Raw genomic sequence first — 26131 nt, forward strand, 5'->3', positions numbered from 1 at the left:
AACGGAATAAAATATTAAACTACGATAAGAGGATAGCGATTAGTTTAGGTTATCATTCCTCGGGTGAAACAGATCGGCGGGGGCTGAAGGGATAGCAGAAAGCTCGGCTTTCCGGAGCCCGGCCAGAGCGTTTGTATTTAATGGCCGCGTCAGGAAGTATGCAATTCTTAAGGTTAATACGTTTCCCCGCGAACGCATCGCATGAGTTCACGCGAAGTTCGTATGAGGAAAACGCCAAGGGACGCACTTCCCAAGTATCCTACCTACGCTTATGGCGATACCGACAGCTCGGACGCGCGTAGAATCGCCCCTTGCGGCGCGTATGCTGCACGATAGTTCTCGCTCCTGCGGATCGCGCTCTTCCTCCGGCGTCCGCAATCAGGCGCAGGGTATCGCATGAACGGTTCGCCGCGATGTTACGTGCCCATGGAAAACGAATAGGTAATTATAACGCATCCATAATGCGGCGGGACAAGGTACCTTCGCGTACGAGAGCACGATCGCGGCTTCTCGGAAGAGGACTTCTCGCCGACGTTGCTCGAGAGAAAAAGAGAGAAAGAGAGAGAGAGTTCGCGGTTCCCGCGTTGCAAAAAAACGAAGAAAAAAAAAAAAAAAAGAAAAGAAAAGAAAAAAAGAGAGAAGAGAGCTCAAATCGCGCAGTCCTCATTGAAATTCATTTGCGACCGCCTTTCGTCTTCTCCTTGCCCCTTTATCTCCGGCTCGTTCGTGTGCTCGCACACGGATGTGCGAAGTATTCGAGGCACGACGCGCCGCGAACTGCGCGCGAGAGAACACGAACGGCGTATACAGGCGCGTGAACACGCACGTTCTGTAATTGCGCTTTATTGCGCGTTACGGCGATTAGAATTAGAGAGCGATCAGGGGGCTCCTCCGACCGAAAACGATGATCGTAACAATATCTCTCGACGCTGCTGCCGAGAAAGATTACGCCTCAGCTGACCGCCATGTGCGCACGGCGCGGTATATAATTGATTTTCAAACCTAATAATTCAGGGAGAAGATATAGCGGATGCAAAAGGAGAAAACGCGGGCGTAGCATCGTGAAATTACGATCGGTGATTTGCGGATGGGATTTTTCCGTGTTTCACGATAACGCAGCGCGGCGCCCGAGCGATTATTCTTAAGTACCGGACTGCCACCGTTGGATAGTTTATCGGTCGCCAATCTTGTTAATTACGATTTCCGTAATTAAAACTGATATTTATTATTTTTCTTTTTAATTTTGTGAATTATTGCGCGTCTAAGGCGTCATTTGTAAAATCGCAAGAACTGAAATATACGTTAATGATAACATATGGGATAATTATTAGGATCTTAATAATTTTAATTCCTCTTTCTTCATCCTCCACTTTCGCGCTGTTATGCTTCGCGGAAAAAACGCTTCGGGTTACCGTTACATTACAATCACTTTGCGAAAAGTGTAATACGCTCTCGAAGAGTCTCGGCCGCCCTCGTCGCGGGACTCCAGGTCGCAGTGAAACGATTTTCCATAAAGCAGATCGCACGAGATTCCGGGAGCCATCGCGTGGCGCGATGTCTCGTGTACGCGCACGGCTCCGACCCGCGATTGTATGCAGCAAAGCCGAGGCGGCGGCGTTGCGTCGGACGCGCCGGGTCGGCCGAGTCGCGGCGAACGGGGATAATGATCGGCGGAAGTGTTCGTGCTAAAATATGCAGATCCGGCTAAAATTACTGGAGAAGTACCACCTAGCCGACGCGGCCGACCGGCCACCGAGAGGGCGGCGGGAACTATTGGTGTGCATCGCGCGCTCGCGGCTCGGCCTGGCTCTACTCGACGTATGCAACTATGCAATAGTTGCCCGAGCGTGGGCGATGGTCGACGGCGATGATTATTCCTCGGCCCGCCTTTCATTCTCGAGGATCGGCAGAGAAATCTACAGCGAAGTTTGACGGTTTCACGTAAGCCATTGTGATTCCCATGCGTGAAATCATTTCAACAGATTATCTCTCGATTTCCTTTTTTTTCTCGTTTTTTTTTTTTATCGGTTTGCGATAGACGATTCTATTGTGTGCTTTGTGGAAATATCAAGCAAAAGTTAAAAAAAAAAAAAAATTACTGAAATAGATTGGATAAAATATGTATTTGAATTGAAATTATGCCAAACGTGATTTTAGTATTCGACATGCAAAAAGACTTGAAATTAAATTATTTTATTGCAACTTACGCAGGATGTGTGCGCGATGGATAAATTAGCGTTACGATTTGTTTATACGTTACTTGAAAATTAGCATACTCGATTACGGTCTAATTAAGAATAGCCCCGCCTCATTATATTCTAGTCGGTACGTCGGCAACGTTAATTCGAACGGTAGAAACGCCGAGGTAGGAACGTCGCCAGCATCTTACGTATGCATAGTGGCTTGTCACAGGAACCAATTAACTTCTTTACAAGGAACGACCATTACCTCAGAATGCGTTAAAATGACCGGTGAGAGCAAGGAAATCGCAATGTCAACGGTAAAACCGACGATTGCTTAACAAGCGCCGCGACGATTTCCCAACTCTTAACAGCGATTATGGCAACCGAGGGAGAAAAAAAAAATTCGCAAAGAAACTTAATGAATCGTCCTAATCGTCTCCAACAATCATTACAATTTATATAACGTCTTCCGTGAAAAAAACTTAAGACAAGTACCGAAAGCACGTTACGTTTATTGAAATTTTTTCAAGCGAGAATTGAAAGTTTCCTCTAGCATAGTAGTCCCTTATTTAATTACGCTCTTGCGTGATTTGCGTCGAGATCCAATTACGCGCGAGCCTCTAAAAGGATGATTGACCGTCGCTGCAGCCGGCAATAACGGCAGATAAAAATGTATCGCGATGTCACGATCGCGGATCGCAGTAAGTGATACACTCGCGCATAAACGAGGATTACGCAGCCGCGAAAAAAGAAAAATAAATAAAAGAAAAAGAAAAAATCACCGCGGCGATCGTGTCTCGTGTTCTTTACACGCGTTAACAAACACATGCATAGCGCGACGAGCGAGAAATGTATGCCTATTATAATCTGTTAACAAATATCCAAGACAAATTGTTAGCACGCGCTCATGATGATTTATTTTGCCCGACGTTCAGACATTGTACGCTCGTTTCGAATACCACCGCGCGCGATATCAGATTACCATGAATAATCAAAAAGAAAGAAAGAAAAAAAAATTCCATAAAAGCAGCTATTTAATGTTTAAGCAATTTAATACCGAGAGAACTCTCTTAACCTTCAGCGGAAGCATAGAGATAAGTATCTACGCCTAAAAGCTCATTAAATCTTCAGCTTATCGTCGCAATATCAAACACGACGTTTATAGAGTGACACGTAAAATAGCGCTTTATTATTTCTTTTTTTCTTTGTAAAAAAAAAAGAGAAAATGAAAATTGCACGTTTCTTGTTAACAAACGACTGTAAGAGCGTGCGGTTGAAATGTTTCTATCGAGTTTAGGCGCGTTAGATTATCCGAAAGATTTTCGTCTAATCGTAATATAAACCGTATTATAAATGCGTACAAGGACGGCGAGTGCAGCTCGCTTATTATACCTAATCGATCGCGAATTGTCACGTTCAAAATGGGCTTGTAGTCGTGTTTCAATCGACGGGAAAAGAGCGGCATGATGGATAGCCGCAGACGCTTTTATCAGTCGTTTAAGCGGAATCGTGTCTCGATTGTCGATTAGCGGCGGACCCGGCATTCATGATTTCGCAGCGCGCCTGCGGATATTGTTTGTCAATGAGATATCCTGAAATGTTCCCAGAGGAGTACCTCTCCGCGCAATGATCATCCGTCACCGGCGAGGCGCGCCTCGCGCGTGATCGAAATCACGACGACTCCGACGTGCGAATATCGAGACTTGTACCGTGCAACGCGCGACAGGAGGGGATAATTATGCGTCTCTCTAACAGCGATGCGATCTTACGAAGGAAATTACGAGGCCGTGAACATGTCCGGCGCCGCGCCGTGCCTGAATTTCCCGACGACGCGAAAATCTCACGCGAAAAAGCGTACGAGCTTTAAAAACGCATACTCCGTTTTCGCAAAGCAACAGGACCTCCCTAGAAAAACTGACGTCGAAATATATATATAAATTCTATCGTATCGCTATGCGCGAGTAGTCTTTACATTCCCAGCGTTTAGCGCGGTTAAATCTTTCAGCTTTATCGAAAAGTGAGTCACGGCTTCTCCGCCCGACATCGGTTCGCGTGCCGAGCCGATAACGATTTCTAAGAATACGTGTCCCGGAAACGATATACGGATACACCTGATTAATGCGCGACGTAACCAGCCATAAGTGCATGTCATTAACGATCGTTCATTTTTCATTGGGGATATTCACCGGCGCGCGTGTGCCCGCGCATTCAGCCGGTGTATACATTTCCGATGAGAGATCGGGGATACCTGCCCGTTGTGTTCGAATATCGGCACACCCTGTACACACATTAACCGGCCGATATATACGAAGGCCTTTGGTCGACTCGCGAGCGGGAATAATAATTTCGAAGTGCTCTTCTCGAAGATAGATACGGACAGCGAGGGGGAGGAGGGCGAGGAGAACGACGAAGACAGAGGCGACGAACCGAAGAAGTGAGGAGCGAAAGAATAAGAGAGAGAGAGAAAAAGAGAGAGAAAAGAGGGGTTTGAGATATACGTTACAGGTGAGAGCGCGAGTATCGCGTGCTGCAAACGAGCCGGCAGCTGCCCGCTTCTGGCTACACGGTCCCAGGTATTAATATGCGACTGACCGAGTGGGACCGATGCTTTAACCGTAGAGTAAACCGCCGGGCCGGTATTACGTCACGTTAGTCGTACGCATCGCGGCCGATCGCGTCTCTCTGCCTCCCGGCCGCGCTCCGCTGCCGCGTCAATCTGTCGCATCGCTGAATTGTTAAATTACAGCGCGTCTCTGCATTTTGATTGGCGCGGAAAAAAAAAAAATAAAAAATAAAATAAAATAAAGGAGGCGACGGTCGCACGAACGTGGCGTCCCCGGCCTATACCGCGCTCGGATAATTATTTTTAGTCGAGCTGTGTATGCACGAATAGCGTGAAACTGCTGCCACGATGAAGGAGGGAACGAGGAATTAAACGATTTTATTTATTTTATGTCGGCAGTCGTTACTTCATGAATATCGGTCTTACACGCGAGGATTTTGAAAAGCGGCATGCGGCGGCGACGGCGCATGGAACGTCAGAAGGTTGACTGACATGTTACCGTCCACCGCACTAATATTAAACTATCATCGTGGAAAGGGTTCCCGAGCCGTTTCTTTTCGGTTTCTTTAGCCTCGTGCTCACGTGCATGTGAGCGACGGGTCACGTGAGGAGCCCCGCCGGCGAGGGTATATGTTGATTTACGCCGATCGTGAGGCTCCCGATATACTTTGTCGAGAAAAGAGGTGTATTAAGCGTGCGAGAATGGGCCCGGTGTTCCCTCCCGCCCGTCATTAGAGCTTCTCGAGAATGAACGCTTTTTCATTTTCATGCGCTGTGCCCGCCGGCAAAAAGCGAGAGGCCCCCGTCTCGAGTTCCGTAGTCGGAAACGTCAGATCCTCGTCCGACGCGAAATGCCCCGATATTACGACAGCACGGTACACCACCGGCCGCGTTCCTTCTCCGAAGACCGTCGCGCCGAGAAATATAACGCGCGACGATTAACGCCGAAGAGACAGAAATTTTTCGCAAAAGTTTTTCCCGGGCGCGCGTCGTTGAATCACGCCGAGGAAATTACGTTTCTCCCAGCGGTGTGTACGTCGGCGGAAAATCTGCCGTTAGTGAAGACCTCACTCGTGTACGACACCGCAAAAATGCCGCGTCACGACTTCCTTATCGGGCCGATGGATCCGGCCAGGTGGCGGCGGTCGGGCGCGCCAAGGAAAGCGAGCGCGGAAGCGGGCGGAAAAGAAGCGCGGTGAGCTGAATTAAAAGAACGACTTGTCGGTTAGTTGACTCTACGGCTCATAGTTTTTCTCCCTTCGTGAGAACGCGGAGCGAAGCGTGGAGGAAGAGAGCGAGGGAAACGGAGGGAAGAGGCAATCTGTTTTCAGCGCGGGATAACCTTCGCCAACCCTCCCTCACCTCCTCATCCTTTCGACCGGTCCCCAGCCTATCTACCTTTCATCCCCCTTTTTCATTCCCCATTGCGGGGTTACGGAGCACGGCTCGGTAACCTCCCATCGACGACGTTTCTCTATCGCCGCCGCCACCGCCGTAGCGGGCGTAAAAAGCACATCCGAATTGAATCATTGCTGAATAAGCGGGAAAGTGGCTGCGCCGGATGGAAGGAAATCGGGAAGAGCGACTAACCCCCGAGTGTAACGGAGGGTCGTTTTCCATCCGACTCATTGGTACACCTCTTCCCTCGTGTCGAACGCGCCTCTCCTCCTCCCCATCTCCCTTCGAGCCCTGCGAAAGCATTTGGACGGCGCTTTTTCTTTCACCTATTCTTTTTGCTCCGCCACGCGAAACGTCGGATAAACTTTGGAAAATTTATTCTCTCGTAAATTAAGAATCCAGGAATTTCGGAAGAATTGCCCCCGGCGTTATAAGGAGGCGCCACTTCGGATTTTTCGGCCGCGTACGCATTTATATCTCGAATTCAAGAGAATTATCGCAAGACGTTCTACACGGATTCAATTTCGAGAAGCGCTGCACCCGCGCAAATGCGTTGTCATTGCTCGTTTCGCTAATCTCACACGGGGGACTCGTACAGGGTCGTGCGATACCTCGCGAAAACTTCTCCAGGAAAATTAGTTACTGCCGGAAGATACTTCGCTCGACAACGGCGGCGGCCCCCCAGAGCGGTGGAGGTCGGACCGCTAACTGTTGCGTCGAAACCCGTGCGGTGCCCCCCGGCTAATAAAGTAACTTCCACGAGACTATGAAAGAAAGGAGACTCCATTTATGCGGGGGTGTGCGTGCGTGTGTGTACGCGCGCGCCTACGCACACCGCTGCCGGAATAAAGACGACGGTGGACCGTGCTTTGTACGCGCTCGCACATCTACTCGCGTTAACGTGCCTCGAGATAAATCCACCCTTGTAGCGCAGCTTGTCGGTCGACCGAGGGTCGTTCAATTAGGACGAAACCCCCCTTCGATGAAAGCCAACTCGCCGTTTACATCGGGGACGAAAACTTTCGACGAAAACGTCGCCTGTGAAAGCTCGGTCTTGCTTGCGTGCTTTGAAAGCGCGATCGTTTGATATTTTCCTCCTTGCGCGATTTTGGAATTAAAAATATAATCGTTAATTGGAGAAAAAGAATCGTGAATGTTCTTTTAATTGAAAGAAATTTTTATATAATATATTTCGACGTATAAATATTTCAAGCGGAGAGATAGGCGACACCGATAACGTCAAAACGCACAATATATATATAATTTTTTTTTTTTTCTTTTTTTTGCGAGCAGCGTATTGCTACTGAAACGATTCGAAACCGGCGATTCTTTACGGTCCGCCGAATTTATTCTCGCGTGAGAGGGAGCCGCCGCGGTCTGCTGGTGACACAAAAGAAAAGCTTCTCTCGTGCGCCACGTCTATAATCCAGCAATCCTTGTTCTTGGCCGCGTGATTACTTCCGTTACGAAACGGCGAGCGCCTTTAAACGTATCGGGCCGTTTCATCGGCCGCGATGGATCTCCGCCGATATAGCGTCGGAAACTTGACGGAGCATGGCGGTTGCTTGCGGAGGAAAAAAAAAAAAAAAAAAAGGCATGCCTATAAGTATACCGTTTTTTTAATCTCGCCTATACCGACTCTCTTGCGAATACCTCGATACAATCTTTTCAGCAACAAGTGGTCGATTGTTTGCCTCGCGCACTCCGGGGCTTCCGTCGACTCGGACGTTTTCGAATTCCCAGAAGGTTGCCGAAGGACTCGAGGCCGCTCACGGCGTTCCGACGCGGAGAATTATTACGTTGATGTTAGAGTAACGGAATAGAATAGCAGGCCGAGATTCCGGCTTCCGACCTTAAAAATCTCACGGACATCTCGTCGTGGAAAGCACTTCGCGTCGTACGTTTCGTAGAATACAAGAAATGCTTGATTGGCTTCAATCGTGGGAGCCCCCTTACGAAAGTATTAACTTTAGACCTCGGTCACAATCATTATTCACACCCCTGCCTAATGTACCGCTGTTGCGGTGATGTATTCGAGATGAGCGACGGGACGGAGAGAAAATACGGGCGCCGACGTGGCCTGTAACCGTAACCATTAGGGTACCGTGAGTTCGTCGCGCTCGACGGCGACATTGCGCCCTGCACGTGTCCGGTCGATGCGGGACGCACGTGTCACGTGTGCCCCGAGGAAGCTCCACTCGGCGGGCCTGCAAGTGACTGGGATGAAACGACGACGGGGACGACGAAAGGGGACGGTCGACGACGACGGAAGGACATCGTCCTGGATAGAAGGGTGGGCGACAAGTGCTTACACAACAAGTGCGTATCCCGGGCGCGATAAAGTGCGACGAAAGTACGGAATGCACGTTCGTGTGAACCTTGCAACGAGCTGCCTCGAAAAAGGGCGATGTCATCGAACTCGGTTCTCAAGAGGGCTGAGCGCCCGGTCGGGTGACACGTTTCCACCACCCTTACGATAGCACGAGGCGCCTTCCTCCGTCGCGTCGGATATTAAATCGCGAATGGACAGTAATGCCACGGAAAATAAAATACAAAATTTATTTACGTCGAACCGAATGGAAAATGTATAATATAAATTGGCTGATTTTATAAAAATGTACACGAAAGAATAATAAAACTATCTTAGCATCCTTTAACAATGTGATAATTAATGACAGATGTTGTAATTTCCATGATTTTGATTTTAATAACGTACTACGCGGCTGGGAAAATTACCGCGCTGTTAGAATAAAATTAACGTCGTAATCATATTTATATACAGAGCGTGCATTCGGAATATAATAGAATATAATTAGCGAGCACGCGAGTAATATTCATTAATACAAAATTAACGGGCGCCCCTAAGAAAACAAGGCAGTTGCTCAACGCTATAATTATCTCGTCGTTATATGTAAATAGTTTTTGGCGCAGTACGCCAGTTGCTAAATATTATTTCCCACGGTCGTGATTGACAGTCCCTGAGCGATTACGCGAGTAGTCAGGAGCATAAAAAAGGTGTCCGAACAATCGTCGCCATGCATCGGGCGCATTCAGCCGTTGGAATTCAGTCGTAACACGCGACTTACATCGATTACACGAAAGAGAGAGAGAAAGAAGGAGGAGGCGAGGGAAACGGGAGAGAAAACTTATGCCGTCTAACTCTCCGCCACGAATTGAAATTCCTTCAAAGCCTCTCGAGTACGATGCTTCGCAAATCGCTCATGGCCGCGTCTACCGTGCCTCGTATCGACGCTCCGCTCGTCCGACACGAACGTGCCGGGCAAGCCACATGCTCTATCGCTTTTGATTCTTTCATCCTAGCCTGCGCCGTTCTCCTCGCTTGCCGTAAAATGCCCGGCGGAACGCGGCAATTCGGAAGCGGGACGCGCGACGCCGTTATCGCCTTCGAATCGACCGAGTTTTCTCACGGAGCGCGTACGTGTCCGCGTCTTCGGGAGTCAGCTCGTGTCTGGCTCACCTCGGAATTCACGATTTTTCGGTGTGAACGGGGGAGCTCGAGGGTTTCGAGCGACGGTGGAATGTCGCGTGCGCGGGAGCTAGCGAGGCCCGAAGGTTTCAGCCGCGCCGATCTACGACTGTGTCATGAGGTCCCTATCCCTCGAGGAGTAGAAAGGCGAGGAAAGAAGACAGGTAGCGGCGACCGTGCACGTCGGAGGAATACGAAAATCGATGGTGAATCGGCGCACGTACGCGTGTTCCTCATGCGCGAGTAATAAGACCAGATATTCTCACACGGGCCTCAAGCTGGGCCGGCCCTTCCGCCCGCCGTGGGAAACCATATACGTGATTCCGAGCGTCGCTTCAAGCGTCCACCTCGCGAAACCAGATTCGAGAGACCTTTCGCGACGCAGGTGCGATTCGATTAGCGGCTTATATTTCGGCGCGGCAGATAATTTTTCAGGGCTCCGCAGCTGGGACGCGCCGCGCGCGCATTTGTCACGTGCTGGACACGAGGGATGGTCCCCTGCCGTATTTTAATTGGACCGATCGCTTACTTTAATCCTTTTCGGTGCGAAGACGCCATATCGCGTTTTCGTGTCTCGTTTTAACAAGGCACCGGGCGCGATCGCGCGATCACTTCATCGTGACACGGGCGAGGAGAAGGAAAACGCTATCGAATATAAAATTGTTCGTTTCTAAAATAAAAAAAAAATAAAATAAAAAAAGCAAAGAATCTCGAAATTAATTATAAGTATTATTAATTTAATTGAATATATTTCGAAATAAACGAAGGGATCTAGAACCGTAAGATCTTTCAGAAGAGTCGCGTGTCGCAGCGGTGTGCGATATTTTATATATTATGACGGTTATTGTCGTCGCGTGTGATGGATTGCAGTCGTTTGTCTCGAGATTCACGCGTGCACATGCACATCGACGGCGGAAGGAAACGCGCCGAGGTAGAGCGACCTGTATCGGCGGTGAATCTGGGCTGCGATCGGGGCAACGGAGGTGCAGGTGCCTCTAGAAACCGGCGACGAGCGAACAGTAGGGACGGGGACAACGGTAGGGACGCGAAGGGAACGGACGGCAAACGGGCCGGGGCCCTGCACGCGCCTCTGACGCGCCGATGCCACCGATATCTTCTTCTTAAACTTTCCTATCCGCTCATTCATGCCCAACTAAATGCCTATAATTTCGGATATGATTACAGGGCACCGTATCCAACGCCCCGTGGATTCATGCTGACCCGCCGAGAGAGAAAGGGAGACGGAGAAGGAGCTCGTTATGCAAGAGAGGGCCAGCGAAATTGAAACGGAACGAGCCCGCGTACCTCGGCTCGCCGATCGTTTGAGGACCATTCCGTTCCCGCGTCTCGTCCTCTCACACAGGTAACGTATATATAATAACGTATAAATTTCGTCCCTCCCCAGATGCGAGCCGATCGGACCGATGACAGGTGGTCCCGCGTGATTATTACTAATTCGCTGTGGGTTTAAGCAAACAGAGAAATCGCCGCGACTACATCCAGGTGCCTCGGTGCAGCCTACCGAAATGCCGCTCGCGTACTCGACCGCCTCGGCTCTTCGCGAGACCTTCGATTCGGCCGCTTAATTGCGATCCGATATACGGGGTGTTGCGAAATACAGTTCGCTAAATTTAGAGAGAACATATCCTCCACGTTCGTTCGATGAAAGAGACACATAAGGGCTTTCGATCGCGTAAAGAGAACCTTCGTAAATTGCCGTGCTCCGACTCGCCGTTCGCGAATTATACGTATTATCTTTTATTCGCGAAAGAGAAAAACGCTACCGGAAGAAATACGAGTTCGTGGCGTTATACTTCTGTCATTAAATTATTAAATGACGATCGTAGCAAAGTAACCGCAGTGGCGGTTGGAAAATTGAGGGATAAAGGATTCTTCGTCGAAGTAAATTGAAACGGCGGCCCGATGATAGTAATGTATTATAATTGGCGTACTGAGGAAGTTACGGAAGTTACGAAGACGATCGCCAAGAGCGGCGTAATTAAATATACGCTCCGCGATTCTCGTGTGTGACGTACGTGGCGCGATCGTTTTCACAGAAATCAGCGCGTTTCGCCGTATCATTATGGTAATGATTTCCACACCGGGATCACGGATGGCCGCAGGTTTTATTAAAAAGAACTATCGGGCGCAAATGCGCATAACCCGTCGGCTGTCCCGGATAAGTAGGTTCTTCGGGGTGTTCGCGCGTAAAATGACAGACCGCGGCCGTACAAATACCGAAATTGTCCCGGAGGCTCGTGTGTTTAAATGGAAGAGGGTACGATTACGTACACCGCGCAAAGCGGCTGCTGTCAGCCCGGTTCCACCGCTCTAACTCGATGCAAACTTCTGGCATTACAAGTTAATACAGCCCTACATTCGAATAAAAACTCAACCTGAATGTTTGTTCAGGAAAACTGCATTGATTTGCAGATATATTCTAGTTCGATTTCGCTCACCGTCGCGGTGATTGAAGATTTATTTCAATTTTTCTATAACGCAATTACCTCGCGTTTATCTTCGATACGTGATATATCTATTTATATTTATTGCACGATCTATTTTTTCTGCGCTTTTTTTTTTCTCTCTCTTTTCTTTCTTCGTAAATTTGTTTGATCGGGATTTTTTCTTTAATTTGAATCTTATCGAAGTGCATTAAAGTGTAATTAACTATGAAAGATTAGAGAAGAGAACTCACTTCTTGATGCTGCATTAAGAAATCGGAGGCGGGCGGTGGCGGGGGTGGTTCCGCGACGGAAACCTCTTGAAGCAGTCCCACGTGATCCCAACAGTCTTCGGATATGTCCATGGTTGGTCCTACCTCCGGCTCTTCGCCGTCTGGATGGGTCCTTCCCCCGTAAGAAACGGGGTGAAACGAACTTCCTGCCCTCTCGCTTTTTAAACGACACGTCTCTTTAACTTTCCGATAAACTAACCGCGCTCGCGCGCGCGTGCAAGGTTCAATCGGTGAGAGAAGTACTATTAGGCACAGTCACTTTTGAAAAAAATCCAGTCACGTATTCCAATCACGATGATATCGGCGTGACACACCGGACGGCCGGTGCACCGCCGTCAGGAGGAAGAAAATAGAATGAGAGACCCACGTACGAGCGTTCGTACGCCGATTCGCCGATGACGGATTTGACGTGTCGCGTGACCGCGTTCTCTGACGAACGACAACGAGGCGGCGACGACGACGACGGCGTCGAGGACACGACGACGGCCGTCGGTGGTGGTCAGTCGGCGTGGAATGAAGTTCGCCCGCGGGTTAGGTTGGGTTAGCCACCGAGCGGGAGTTGTGCAGCATCAGAGCGCGCGCGGCAAGAGAGACGAGAGAGGGTCGTCGCTGGTGAGTGAGAAGGGGGAGAGAGGAGAATAGAGGGAGCGGGAGATAGAGAAAGAGAGCGAGAGAGAGAGTGCGCGAACGAGAGGGTGGAGTGCGGCGAGAGAGTGACAGGGAGAGAAGAAGAGAGAGAGGCGTAAGGCGTAAGTCTGCCCTAGTCGCTCGCTTAACCGTGCAGGAGGTGGCGCCAATATAAACCGTACCCCTCCACCGGAGTCCCTCCGACAAAGAGCTTGCGTATAATACCTGTATGCGTCTGTTGGTAGACCATCCCGCCTACCAACTACCGTACTGCGGGATTTGTGATCCGTGCCGCCGGTAATTATTGCGATTTCACTTATATGCCGACCCGCTTAACCCTGTATTCCCTCCCCCGAGTCTCCCTCGCGCTGACCGCGGGAATTCGACGAGATGCCGAAGAGCCGGGATTGAGGAGGATATTGCAATCGCAGAGAAACTATCTTCCTCGATAGCGCGAGTCTTTCACGTAAGACGGCACCCTTAATCTTATTTTATTTTATTTTATTTTATTTTATTTTATTTTTTTTAATTTTTTTTTTTTCTTATAAACGCAGACATCGCTCAAGATATTTTCAACTCGTCAGCTAATAATGTCGTATCGGATATAATAATAACTGGCGTAGTTTACGAAGTTCGACGAAGACACCGCGTACGATAAAAAGAATAAAATGTCATGCTTTGGCAAAAAAAAAAAAAAAAGAAAAAAGTATCCTTTTACAAAATATATAACGAGCCACCTTGCTTCCTCGTATCTGCCTCGATCGCGAATACTTTACGCGGGTTTACACGGGTGCCTCGACGACGCGAGTAACGGAGAAAAAGTGTATTGAATTACATTTAGAGGGTGGAGGACGAAACGAGTATACGTGCGGGATGTCGCGAGTGCGATGTAATCGAACGAGGGTTGGAATGCGATATGAACGCGTTAATGCGTCGTTACTGACAGCGACACGATTCATTCGATAGTACTCCGGATTCCCTCCCTTGCACGTTTGAGCCCTTTCATCGATTTATCTCGCCGATTGTTCGGCTACCTTTTTTTTTTTTTCACTTTTCACTCGCATTTTAATTCCCCCGCAGCTCCAATACTGACTGACGCACGCTTAAAACGTTACTAATACTCGACACTTGTCAATCGTTATCATCGCGCAGCGCAGTTCCATGCAACGTTCGGCTCCGATGCCCGCGTCGGGGCTGATGATTGATGAAGTCGCATATAAACGTTTATAATTTAGCAGTCCGGTTCGAACGGCTTTGCATCGATATTTTACTCGGCGATATTGAATCTTAAACGACCGCTGCACGGCAATTATTGCGCATATCACGGAATTACCGCGGAATAAAATGTTACCCGAAATGCACGATCGCCGCTTCGAAAGTCGCTTTCAATAAACGTCAGTCAATAAACTTCATCGTAAAACCGTGCGGAAAATTAATTTTAACGACTCGGAGTTTCTGAGCGCGCGCGCAAGATTTCTTTTTTTTTTTTTTTTTAAACGCGGGCGATTGATAGTCGCGAGATGCACGGGAATCGAGAGCCGCCACGGCGGCCTTATTTGGAGTTGAAAAATTTTCTGCGACACTCCGAGAAAATCGGACGCCTCGAAAAATCGCCGGCGATCCGCGAGGTTGACACACGTCTTCGGGTAATAAGTAATCCGGCTCATCGTGCAAACGATTTTTGTCGCGCGCCCGAGCCGCCAGGCATATAAGACAAGATTGCCATTAGCCGCGTCGGCGAGGTGTACTTTGTTCGGACCGCCGGTCTTCGACGATAAACGCGCTGCCGTTGGAGTGTTGGCCGAGTCCTCGACTTTGTGTGCACGCGGCGCTGCCGAGGACGCTGGCCGGCGAGGACACGTCGGCCCCGGCTAGGCAGGCACCGCGATAATATGCATTGCCTATACCACTTGAGAGGCATCCCCGATTGCGAATCTTTGAAGTTCGCGATGGCTTCCGTCTGCCCGTCGGCAAACGCCGGCGCGAGGCGGGATAGTAAAAGTCGCGCGCTAAACTGTGGGAAAGCCAAATATACACGCGAACTCCCCTTGAAAGAATCTTCGTCCGTTTTCTTAACGTGCGTGCGTGCATGCGTCCGCGCGTACGTGGAGCGTGGTATACGGGCGAGCACCTGTGACAACTTCTAATACCCGACTGGTAAACGGTAGGCTAGATCGTGCGGCCTGATAACTTCCGCGCTCGCTTCCTCCGCCCGTGAGAGACACCGCGTTTTTTTCCTTTTCTTTTTTTTTTTTTTTTTATTTTAGATCCCTTCGATTCATTAGGAGCTATAACTTCACCAACGAAATACCTCGCGTTCTTGATATTATTTGCCCCTTCAGCTGTGCTCCACCTGCTTCTCACTGAACGTAATTAACTGTCTTTGGGTGTCCACTTAGTGGTATCTTTTATACATATCGAAATATAAATAGATGCGATATAAAACCGCTGATCGCGTATTAGAATTTTAGAAAGGCAACGGACGTGTAAATTAATATTAATATGAATGCGTAGAAAAATCGCCAATGTCCAAACAAAGTTTAATAAATATTTAATCTAACGTACATTTGCTTTCCGATAATTTCACGCGATATCCAGATAGGGAATCAGTCTAGAAGTTCCCGCGGCACGATATTATACGCGCAAGCGAACACCACGGATACGTATATAGCAGCCGCGACGATCTCTTCCGGACCTCCCATCGTCCGGTCTAACGAGACCACCGGAGATATAACGGCTAAAAACTGCGTGCAAAAACTGACCAAAGTACGGTCTTTATACGGTTCGTTTTATACCGCCGATTCGTCGAGCGACGTGCTCCAATTACGGACGAATATATACGTCGTTTCTACCGTACGTATATATTGCCCCCGCAACCCTATCGCAACCCTTTATATGGAGAGAGAAGATATAGAGGACGGCACTACGCGTCCGATGGATTCAGTGCCAGTTTATCGTTTCGCTCGCTAATGTTATACCGTAAATGAAACAACGCGATCCCTCAGCGATACAATTTAAAGAACTCATTCACTAACCGCGAACACGTGAAGCTTCTATCGTCCCGTTATCTGATCGCGAACCTGTTTGCATTGTTATCGATCGATATAATTTTTATGTACCTCCGCCGCGTTGATTAAACTGTTTGCTGGTTAATATTGCTTACGGCAAATAAAGCCGTACAGCTTTTTAATACTCGAAGCGCGCCTCGTCGTATTTACCGATCAAGTTCTCAAAGGTAAGCACCTCTCGATCTTCCTCGCGGAAGAATTCCCGTTTTGCGTTTGCCGAAGAACAAAGTGGCTCGCGGCGACGAAATATGCGAACACGTTCCACGCTATTATTCTCGCACGTCACGCGATGTAAGTGTGCTTTTTTAAATGTTGCAATCACGATGTCGTATCGTATTTAATTGTTATGCGTAAAGCGGTTTACCTTTAACGCAGAGGAGGCAAAACTAAATTGCGAGTACGGCGGTCAGCGGGCGACGAGCAGAAAATCAACGCGAGTAGCTGGTAAGTGGATTGTCGCGGCTCCTCCTCGGGAATCTCGGGACGATAGATCATACGGAGTGCCCCTTGGCTCGCGCAGTTTGCGCGCCTGACGCGCGGATAAAACGCAGCGACGACCCCGGCCGGTTCTTGCGTACGCACGGGCATAAACATAACGCGAAGAAGAACACGGGTAGATGATATCGTAGATGCACCTCGAGACCGGCGGGGCGTCGACGCGATCCTTTGTCCACGTCCCGTCCTGCCCTCTGCTCGCGGTCATCTCGCCCTCCCGGGGGCCCTCGACCCCGACGGCGTGCATTTCGCGGGAATATCTATTCCACTCTCGCCCAATCTCGTGCATCAATCCCGCCGAGAGTCTGTAAAATTGCGCGGAGCGAGCTGCCCTCGCCGTGAGCTACCGTGCAGCGAGCCCGAGGCACCACGTAGTTCGCGACAAAAGGTTACGCACGTGCGTGGAGATACCGCATCGCTTGTCGCTCGCCGCGATTTTCTTGAATCTCATCTGTTATCCGACGGTGGAACGCGCGCTCAAATCTCACGTTCATCCGCGTCGACGCACACCGCCTCGAATTACACTCCTCGCAATCGTGTTCCTCGCCCAACGGACAAATTGCGATATATACATACAATAAAACCGGTATAATTATCAAGTTCATTAACGCAAGATAATTGCAAATTTGACCCTTTGAACGTGAATTCGAGTGGAGTCGTTGGAAGCGGAAACAACGATGTTTACGCCGAAGTCTGAGAGGAGGATGTTCGTGCGACTGCCGCGGCCCGCGCTCGATCATTACTCGTCGTTTCATTAGAATATCGCCGATAAAGGGGGTTTAATTACAAAGGTACCGCCTCGCTTCCGTTTCACGGATCACTCATACGCGCGCAAGCCTCTCTGTGCAAGGCCGTGCGTGCCGCACGCATATACACCCCGTCCTACTTGGCACTCTCGTCCTCCCCTCTCAGTTCGCGTATATTTCTGCACATCAAGAGTGATTAGTAAGGTCGTTTTCTTAATCATGAGGCACTATTAATAAGAATCGCCGCTATTAAAGACGCGTGATTGTACGATTAACGAGAGGTCGGCGGCGTACGCAAGGTGCGCCGGGATAGTTTTCAGCCCTTTGCAGGGACAGGAGACCGGAAGTCAATAAGTATTCCTTAATTTTATACTCGCCACAACGCGCGCATAATATATGCACATAATATAACGGGACGTAATAACATCTACAACGTATAATTGCGTAATGCAGCGTACGTTAGAGCGTCGCAAGGTTACGGCACTCGAATTAAGATTAAATTTTTCGGTAATTTTCTCTCTTAAATTGTTTTCATTAATTTTTATATTCCCTTATTTTTTTTTTTCTTTTCCTCTTTTTTTTTTATCTATGTGGACGATCGACGGAAAGACGGGAGAGACGCAAACGTTCCTGTCACGAGATACGCGCGTTTCTTATACTCGTTCTCGCTCTCGCTCTCTCTCTCTCTCTCTCTACCTCTCTCTTTTATGGGGCAGCTTTAAAAGTACACGGAAAATTATGGTCGATCATAAATTAAGGGAGAATTTATCGCGCCGGTTACTAATTGGTCGTTGAATAAATATAGAGGCGCGTGTTCCGGACGGTGCCCCCGCGCCAACGTTGGCAGGGACAGATTACGATTTCGCCTGAACGTCTGTTAAAAAGGTTTCGCATGAAGCGCGCGTGTCGTGCGTTTTGATCCTATCCGATCGTAAAGAGCTTACGGCGGTAAAGCGTTAAATGCACTCCCGACGTTGCGACGCCTCCATTAATATGTGCCGACGCGTTTAAAATATAGGATTTAATCCGGCCGACGGTAGGCGGGTGAGGGGGGGAGAGGGATTACCGTTCGAACCGTTGGACATCCGCGGAATATAACGCGCCGCTAAAAGGCTTTTGAGAATCGTCTATTCAGGTGAAGGTAAATAATATATCGCGAACGAATGCATTAACACGGATAGATACTTCCGCGTGGCTATTAAATATATATGACGTTTTATGTATTTATCAACTATTTCGGCGAGTACCTGGCCCGTTTATCAAACGCGATTTGCAGAGTATATACTCGCGTCAGATTAAAATTAAAATAGCAGTTACGTGTTCGTATAGACGCTATAGACACATTGTCATTTTGTAATTAATTATAAATTTTTTATGTGCACATACACAAATATATGAATATAAAAGTAAAAAAAAAAAAAAAGAAATGCTGACTAATTTATTATGTTTAATCTTTTTTTCTATTTAATTTTTGTTATCGTATACTAATTTGTTTATCGGGAACGGTCAAGCTTACTTATTACTGTATAATTGTTTAATTTTATTATTATCGTAATTATTTTCATTTATTCCGTGATTATTGTATATTTTATTTATCCGTAGATAATTTTGCGTTACGAGCACATACATAAAATGCGAGATAAGGAAAACGTTTGATTCGTACATATGTATATGTGCGTGTCTGCTTATTCTCGACTGTAACTGCAGTAACCGTTGTTATCGACAGGTTGGGACGTGAACGTTCGCTCGCCACGGAGAATCAGTCTAGCCAAGATGGCGACGCCCAGTGAGCTGTCTCTCGAGGAGATTCGCAACTACCTGCTGGAAAACGGAGGTACGGCGCGCAACCACGACCTGGTGAAGCATTTCAAGCGGTTCCTGACCGACCCGGAAACGCGAGGTGGGTTGTGTTTAAGTCGCCGCGTCCTGCTCGGTGGCTGTCTCGCCGCGGGGCATACGCGACCCGACGTGCGTGGTTAGGACACGTAAAAGCTAACGACCACGACGTTCAGTGTGATATAAAGTGCGATTTTACGTTACAGTCGAGGCGAGGAATCGTTTCAAGGAGTACGTCAACACCCTGGCCACCATAAAGAACGAAGAGGTAGGTCGGCGCTCTCTCTCCCTATGTCGCCGCCAATTCCCTTCCCGTTCCGACGGGAACGACTTGTTGCGCGCCCGACGCAACGTTGCCGGTTCCGCGTGCGATCAGCTGAAGGCGCGCGATCAGCTGAAAAATTCTCTCCGACGTGGAGTTGGTCGCGGCGCGTTTCAAGGATTCTCTCGGGCCGCAAGCTGAGCGTTACAGTGTTACGCACACCCCGGTATTGAGTATTCAGAGCGCTGTCGCGTGCGCGAATGCACGCCACTGCGGTTTGTGATTTCTCATGCAGAAGCATCGTTAGATATGAGGAAAATCCGGGCGCGCGCTCATATCGGTACGCGAGCAGTGTTCTCAAAGTGAATGTTTTTTGACAGGGTGAGAAGTACCTGGTCCTCAAGAAGAAGTACCGCCAGCCCTTCCTAGATCTCTCGCCTCCCAAGCAAGTGGGATCACCCCTGGCTATCACCCCGGACTCAGCCTCTCCAGTTTCCCCCTTACGCGAGCCTCCGCCGTACCGGCCACCGCCCCCCGCGCCCCTCAGCCCATCGTCGAGCAGTTCTCACGCGAGTCTCGAAGAAAATGCGACGGTCGCGCGTGACAAGAACGATAACATGGAATCCGTCGCGACGGTATCGTCGCCGCCCGTTCCACCGCGTCGCAAGAGCCAGGATAAACTCAAAGTGGAGAACAAGGAAAACGTCGACAGAAATCGGAACTCCTCGGAAACCAGCATAAAGGTAAAATTTCCGTTGACTATCTTGCTTTCATTTCCTTGAAAGCGCGCCGTTATCGGCGTTATATCTGCACGATTTATCGCGGAAGCGATACGTCACGCCGTTACGATAAGTGATTCTTTTTCTTTTCTGATCTCGTCGAGATGTGCTTTCTTATTTTAAATCAAATTGCTTTTTAATTGAAAAATAATATCTATGATATTTTGTGTATTTTAAAAAAATGTATAGAAGATAGTTTCTGGTATTATGTTTCTGTACTGTTATCGAGGCTGTTTACGTTTCTGAAAAACTTTACATTGGTTGCCCTTTCGCGTTGGTTCGATTATTACTTATTATTGAATTTAAAACTAATATTACAGGAGGATGAAACAGTAACGACAACGAATCCTACCTCGGCCGAGCAGCTCAGCGTTCGGGAACGGATGCAACGTTTTAATCGAATGGCCAGCGAAACTGATCTTCACTCCCGGCCTAACGAAGCGACTACTCCTACTAGAAAACGCACCGATAAAGTAAGTGCATCATCCTGTTGTATAATTATATGTATATGTGTTAAACGTTGCAAAAAAACACACACACACAGACATGAAAGTAACGAAAAGAATAGATTTCGATGGAAAGTAATTAAAGGTTGAAAAATTCAATATTTTCTATAAATATCAATTAATTTTTTTTTTATCAAATAATGAGAGATAAAAAATTTTGACGCGGAAAAAAATACACCGGAATTTAGTATATCAAAGCGTATTTTTTTAATCTATCGCGTACCACTGTCTCGAGAGAAAGACGTTTTACGCCTCGATTTCTTGGCGACGATTAAATCACGGCGCTCGTTGTGTTGTGACATCGCCCTGCAGCTTATGCTTTCTAAACACATGCACGGACACAAAGGGTTCAGGGTCCCCGTATTGAATTATCCCGCTAGGGCTTTAAATACTACGAACGAGCAATTCGGCACGGAACGATCCACGCGTGCGGATGTCTATACATCCTTCGAAGGGCGGGAGGAAGGATGCGGTATGTACAAGGCTGACTGCTCATCTTGCATACCGAGCAGGCTACTAGGAATCCTTTCCCCGTATCCTTTACACGCGCTCTCGCGACGGTTCTCCCTTTCTCGCGTCCCTCCCTTTTTCTTATTCTCTCTATCGCGCGTAATCTCCGGTCCTTCTCTCTCCGTTTATCTCGTCGTTCGTGTGCCGTTTATCGCGGCGAGCAATATTCATCGCATTTAAATATCCTGCGGGCGGTATCTCGCGTAGCGATCAGGATGTTGCGCCGATGTTGCCGTAAATCATAATTAGCCGCGCCTGGAAATTAAAAGTGGACGAGGTGGGGGTCTCGAGATCTGGGGAAGAGAGCGAGGAACAGGCTCCTTTCCGCTGTAACTAACAAAGTTGGACGGAGGAGGACCGGCAGGATGTAAACTGAAGACAGATACGGTGTTAGGCTACGGTAACGGCGGCTAGCGTATTTTACTGATAAAAAAATTAATTAAAAATAATTCACTATTCTATCGTTTAGTTTTAATCGTAAAATGACACATTTATTCTAGCTTCATAAAATCAGAGGTTTTTTTTTTTTTTCTTTTTTTTCGTAAGCAGAAATTGAAATAAAATGTTAACGTCCACTGAAAGATTTTGACACGTTCTCTTCTATACGACAGTTCTGTTACGAAAGGAAACCGTTTATTGCCGCGTGTATACATTGAATAGCCCGTGATAATTATGTATTACTCAGACGCCGTAGTCTAGTCGCGGCGGGCCGCCTTTCATATACAATTCGAACGGGCCGGCCGTTAATTTTTATTGCTTGTAAGCGCAGAAAGGGTTTTCAGGTCATGCGGGGAGAATCCTCTCGCCTCCGGACATCCTGTAATCTCTTGGGAAGCTCGTGGGTAGAGCTCGTCGGCCTTTCTTTACAGTAATTATCATGCAACGTAGCCGCGCGATTCCGCCCTTTGCATCCCTAATGACCGTTTCGTCTAGCACGGTGTCGCGTGCCGCGTCTGCCGACCAATTGCGGCGTCAACGCAATTCCACGCGGCTCTTCTACGTTTTCCGAACCGACAGATCGAATCGTTGAACGCGCGGCAGATTGATTATAATAATAAAAATTCGCGAAAGAGAAGCGCAATAGAAAAATGCAAAATGTTGGAATAAAAATTTGAAACAGTCAATATAATATTTTTCGGTTAATTGAAATTTTTTTCATTATTCGTAAGTAAAATATAGGCATTTTATCTTAATTTATTGACATGTACCAAACGCTTTGTGCCGCGATCGTGTGCAAATATTACTTTTTTTTTTTTTTTTTTATTTAGTGAAGCGTCTAGGCTCCAAAAATACAAACTCCAATAACGAAATATTTTATCCATCACATTTTTCCGCCAATTTTCCGTGGCTACTTCATTTTTTTACGTGAAATTATTTACAATGAAAAAATAATGGCAAATTCTATTATAAATCCCTTTGTGTATAAAACTTCGGAATTTTATCCAACGTTTATCTGTTTCGATAATCGTGAATATTGAACGACTTCGCGATTTACCGTAAAGTTTCGCGAAAATTAAGATTTTGTCGTTGCTTATTTAGAAATGTTTGCGAAGTAGGGAGGGAGAGAGAGGGTCCTTTTACTTCGAGAGTGCATCCCGCTTGTAGTCTCGCGTATATGCGCGAATGTCGACAGCGCCTTCGTCGGGACGCCTAACAAGAAGCTTGCTTTTACTTCGGCACCTCGAGGACGCGTTCTAATTAGGATCACGCGTGTTCGCCTCTTATGCGGAGGGCGAGTCTTGTCGGGCGAGCTTCGTCCCTTCCCTCGCGAGCGCGGCAAAGAGAGCACGGCAGGGTAGAAACTCATCGTAAAGGCGCCTAACACGGCCATGCCGAACTTGGAATTTCTGCCGTATAGTTCCGCATACATTAGGGACCTTGGGTGAAACTTGGAGGGTAGTTTGCCTCTCGGCAACGAAAGCAGGCAAGGGCTGAAGTGAAGCGCAGCGTGCTGCTGAGAGACGACCGTGGGGCTAAGGAAAGGAGGAGGTGGGGCCGGGGGAGGGGAGGGAGGGTGGTTGGGTGTAAACCGCACAAAGTAATCTTACAGAATGTATATGCAAAGAGGTTCAACGGCGTGGCGAGGCGAGGTGAGGGAAGCGAGGGCACAGCTTGCACATGATTCTATCCGCGACAATCTCGACAAGACACCTCCGCAGGCGAACTTACTTCGTGCACCTTACTTCCGAAATCTCGTCGGCTCTTGATCGAGGTTGATTACGTCCTCTAATTAGCTTTTGCTCGGCATTTTTTAATCTCGTCTTTGAAACGAGCCATTTAAAAATAAATCCGACGACATTCGTCTTTGACGTTAATATAATTAAAAAGAAAAGAAAAAAAAATCGTTTAAAAGAAAGATCCTTTCCGCATTAATTAGAGAGTACAATTACCTGCGAAATACATTTTTCTTTGCTTCTATTTAAAATATTAACGCGAGGCCAACGAAGGTTAACTCCGGGATAACTTTTTACTGCGCAATTGCTCGATTATCTTTCGAATCTAAATTGTTGCTTCTAAGTATATCTAAATGTCAATCTGTTCAGCGAGCTTCAAGCGCGCCCCGTTGTTTATTCAAGAAATATTTCTTTCATTAATCAAACGAACGGCGTAGCCGCGCTTGACAGGTGCACCTGGTCGCGGTGGTTTAAGTACGCTGCTCGGTTTATGTGAAAAGAGAAAGAGAGACGAAGAATGGATAGATACGGGGAGGGAACCGTTTATTCATTCCAAACGGTCGGCAGATACGCAGATAGCACGAACAGTGATGGAAATAAAATCGTTTACATCTTGTTCCTTTAATTAGGCAAATTCACTCGGGCAGGAGTGCCAGTTGATAAGTGTCTTTGAGATAAGCCCGCTCATTACCATCGGGATTTATTGATGTAGCCGATGAAGGCGCACGGTATCGCTCTTTGCGTAAACTACCCTTTTCTTTTTTGTCATCGCGCTATCGTCGTTCGCGCGCGTGACACGGAAAAATCTCGTTAATGCTGACGCCCGTTCGGAAAAAGAGTTGCGTTGGTGGCGCGCATCTTGCAGCGCCGAATATGATTATCAGTTATCAAGCGTTCCGCGCGTAATCGAGTAAATTACGGCCTGGCGATTTTAATACGCGCGGCAACACCTCATCGGAGGATAATTAAATATCGCCGATTAAAATTTAATAACCGGCCGGATAATTGCCGGTTATGAATGCTAGCCCGATACGGTGATAACTAACCGCGGCCTCGTTAATAACGACGTCGAAAGATCTTAGCGAGCGTGATCCGCGACGGTCGAATTTTCTTGGCACATCGCTGCCGTGCCAGATGCGTGCGTGCGCGCGGATTTACGCACAATTTTCGTGCGGCCGCGCGGGCCGCACCAATATAAACAAGCTTGTCTACAGGAGTAGTTAGCACCCACTGTTTCCGTGTAACGGGCGACTAGATACACCTCTAACAGGTTCGCCGACATTTATTCCGGCCTATTACGAGTTAATCTTGAAGGCACACACGCCGCGTATTATCATTTAAATTGGTGTCGTTATGCGCGCGCGTTAAATTTGTTAGCTCAGCGCCGGTCGACACCGCGCTTCGCTTCGCCTCTCTTCACTTCCGCAAGAATTCTTCAGGCCTTTACGCGGTAATATATACGCGGTAGGTAGGGCAGATGCCCACGCAAAGGGCGCGGGGAAACGACAAGAGGTTTAACAATAGGTCGCTTGTTGTCTTTTCATAATTCCTATCGTCTATCACGTTCCTATAGCATCTCAGCCTTCTGGTTTTACGCTAATCTATCAACCACCGCATCTCCTCTTGGAAAGAAAAAGAAAAGATCACGATGCGGATAACGAGATATTTTTTTTTTTCTCCCCTTTTGTGACGCGCGCGTATATTAAATCAATCTCGTTGATTGCCTGCTTGGTTCCCCGGTATTCTCGGTGAATGGCAGACTCCGGCATTCGTCCACGGGAGTCTCGTCTCCCGTAGTGACAGTCCGCAGACTATACCGAAAACTGACTGATTGTGACTGTCATGACAACGGTGGACAGGGCGCCGCCCTTCCGGGTCGCGAGGACCTTCTTGGTGGTCCGATCGTGGGATCGAAATTTTTGTATTACTACCTAGTTGATTTTTTACAATGATCTTTTCTTTGTAACGTTGCAAAAATTAATTTGAATAAATTGCGATAAAATAAATAACGTGGGTCATGGATTTTTTTTTTTTATTAAAAGAAACCCTACGCGCGCGCTATTTTTTTTACGAAACCCCGATTATAATCTACGAAATAAAAAAAGTCATGCGACTCACCAATCTGCATGAGCATCAGCGGAGTTGTTGAATTCAGGCGGTGGCTGTAACATAAAGAAAAATATTAATGTAGACATGAAATTCAGTTCATTAAATTAATAAAAAAAAAAGGGCAAAAGTTTTTATTTAATATTTTATTTAAAAAAATGTATATTCACCTAAGAGTTGCTCCGCCGATGCAAGATGCCCGGTCCGGGCCTGCTCATCCTCTCAGGTGGGACGTGTCGAGTCATCCTTCCGCGTAGGTCACTCGCGAACGCGCCCGATTAATTATTTACCGCGAAAATTAATTTTTTTGTTAAACACTATCGCACGATAGTCCATGGCACTCCCGTTTAAAAATTTAAAATTTTTAATATAAAAGAAAGCGACCGACTACTTTTCGGATCTCGCGAGCGACCGACGAACCGGTTCGTCGTATTTGTACAATTTCGGCGGACGATACTTTTCTCCTTCAGATTTTTATCTAAGCAGAATTATTGTTTCGCTCAGATAAAAATCCAAAGAAGTGCTGAGCTGTAATAATATCAACGTAAATTCCATACAAATGTATGCAATTTACATTGATATGTAAAACTGGAGTTAAAACAAAATATATAAATTGATCAAAAATGTTTTTTATTCACTTATATTATTTTAAGT

The 26131-nt window shown here is 47.5% G+C and overlaps 1 protein-coding gene across 6 annotated transcripts in view; it reads left to right on the forward strand.

The window, feature by feature from the left end:
- LOC139110075 (ankyrin repeat domain-containing protein SOWAHA-like) overlaps nucleotides 1-26131 on the forward strand; it is a 375001-nt gene that overhangs the window by 286172 nt on the left and 62698 nt on the right. For all 6 annotated transcript variants that reach the window (XM_070669630.1, XM_070669627.1, XM_070669631.1 and 3 more), the window contains 5 exons: nucleotides 10817-10994; nucleotides 19031-19204; nucleotides 19347-19408; nucleotides 19783-20145; nucleotides 20502-20654. In XM_070669630.1, coding sequence (XP_070525731.1) covers nucleotides 19078-19204; nucleotides 19347-19408; nucleotides 19783-20145; nucleotides 20502-20654 — 705 coding nt within the window. In that variant the 5' untranslated portion in view covers nucleotides 10817-10994; nucleotides 19031-19077. The remainder of the gene's footprint in view (nucleotides 1-10816; nucleotides 10995-19030; nucleotides 19205-19346; nucleotides 19409-19782; nucleotides 20146-20501; nucleotides 20655-26131) is intronic.

Source organism: Cardiocondyla obscurior, linkage group LG19, assembly GCF_019399895.1.
Source record: "Cardiocondyla obscurior isolate alpha-2009 linkage group LG19, Cobs3.1, whole genome shotgun sequence".
Classification (NCBI taxonomy): Eukaryota; Metazoa; Arthropoda; class Insecta; order Hymenoptera; family Formicidae; genus Cardiocondyla; species Cardiocondyla obscurior.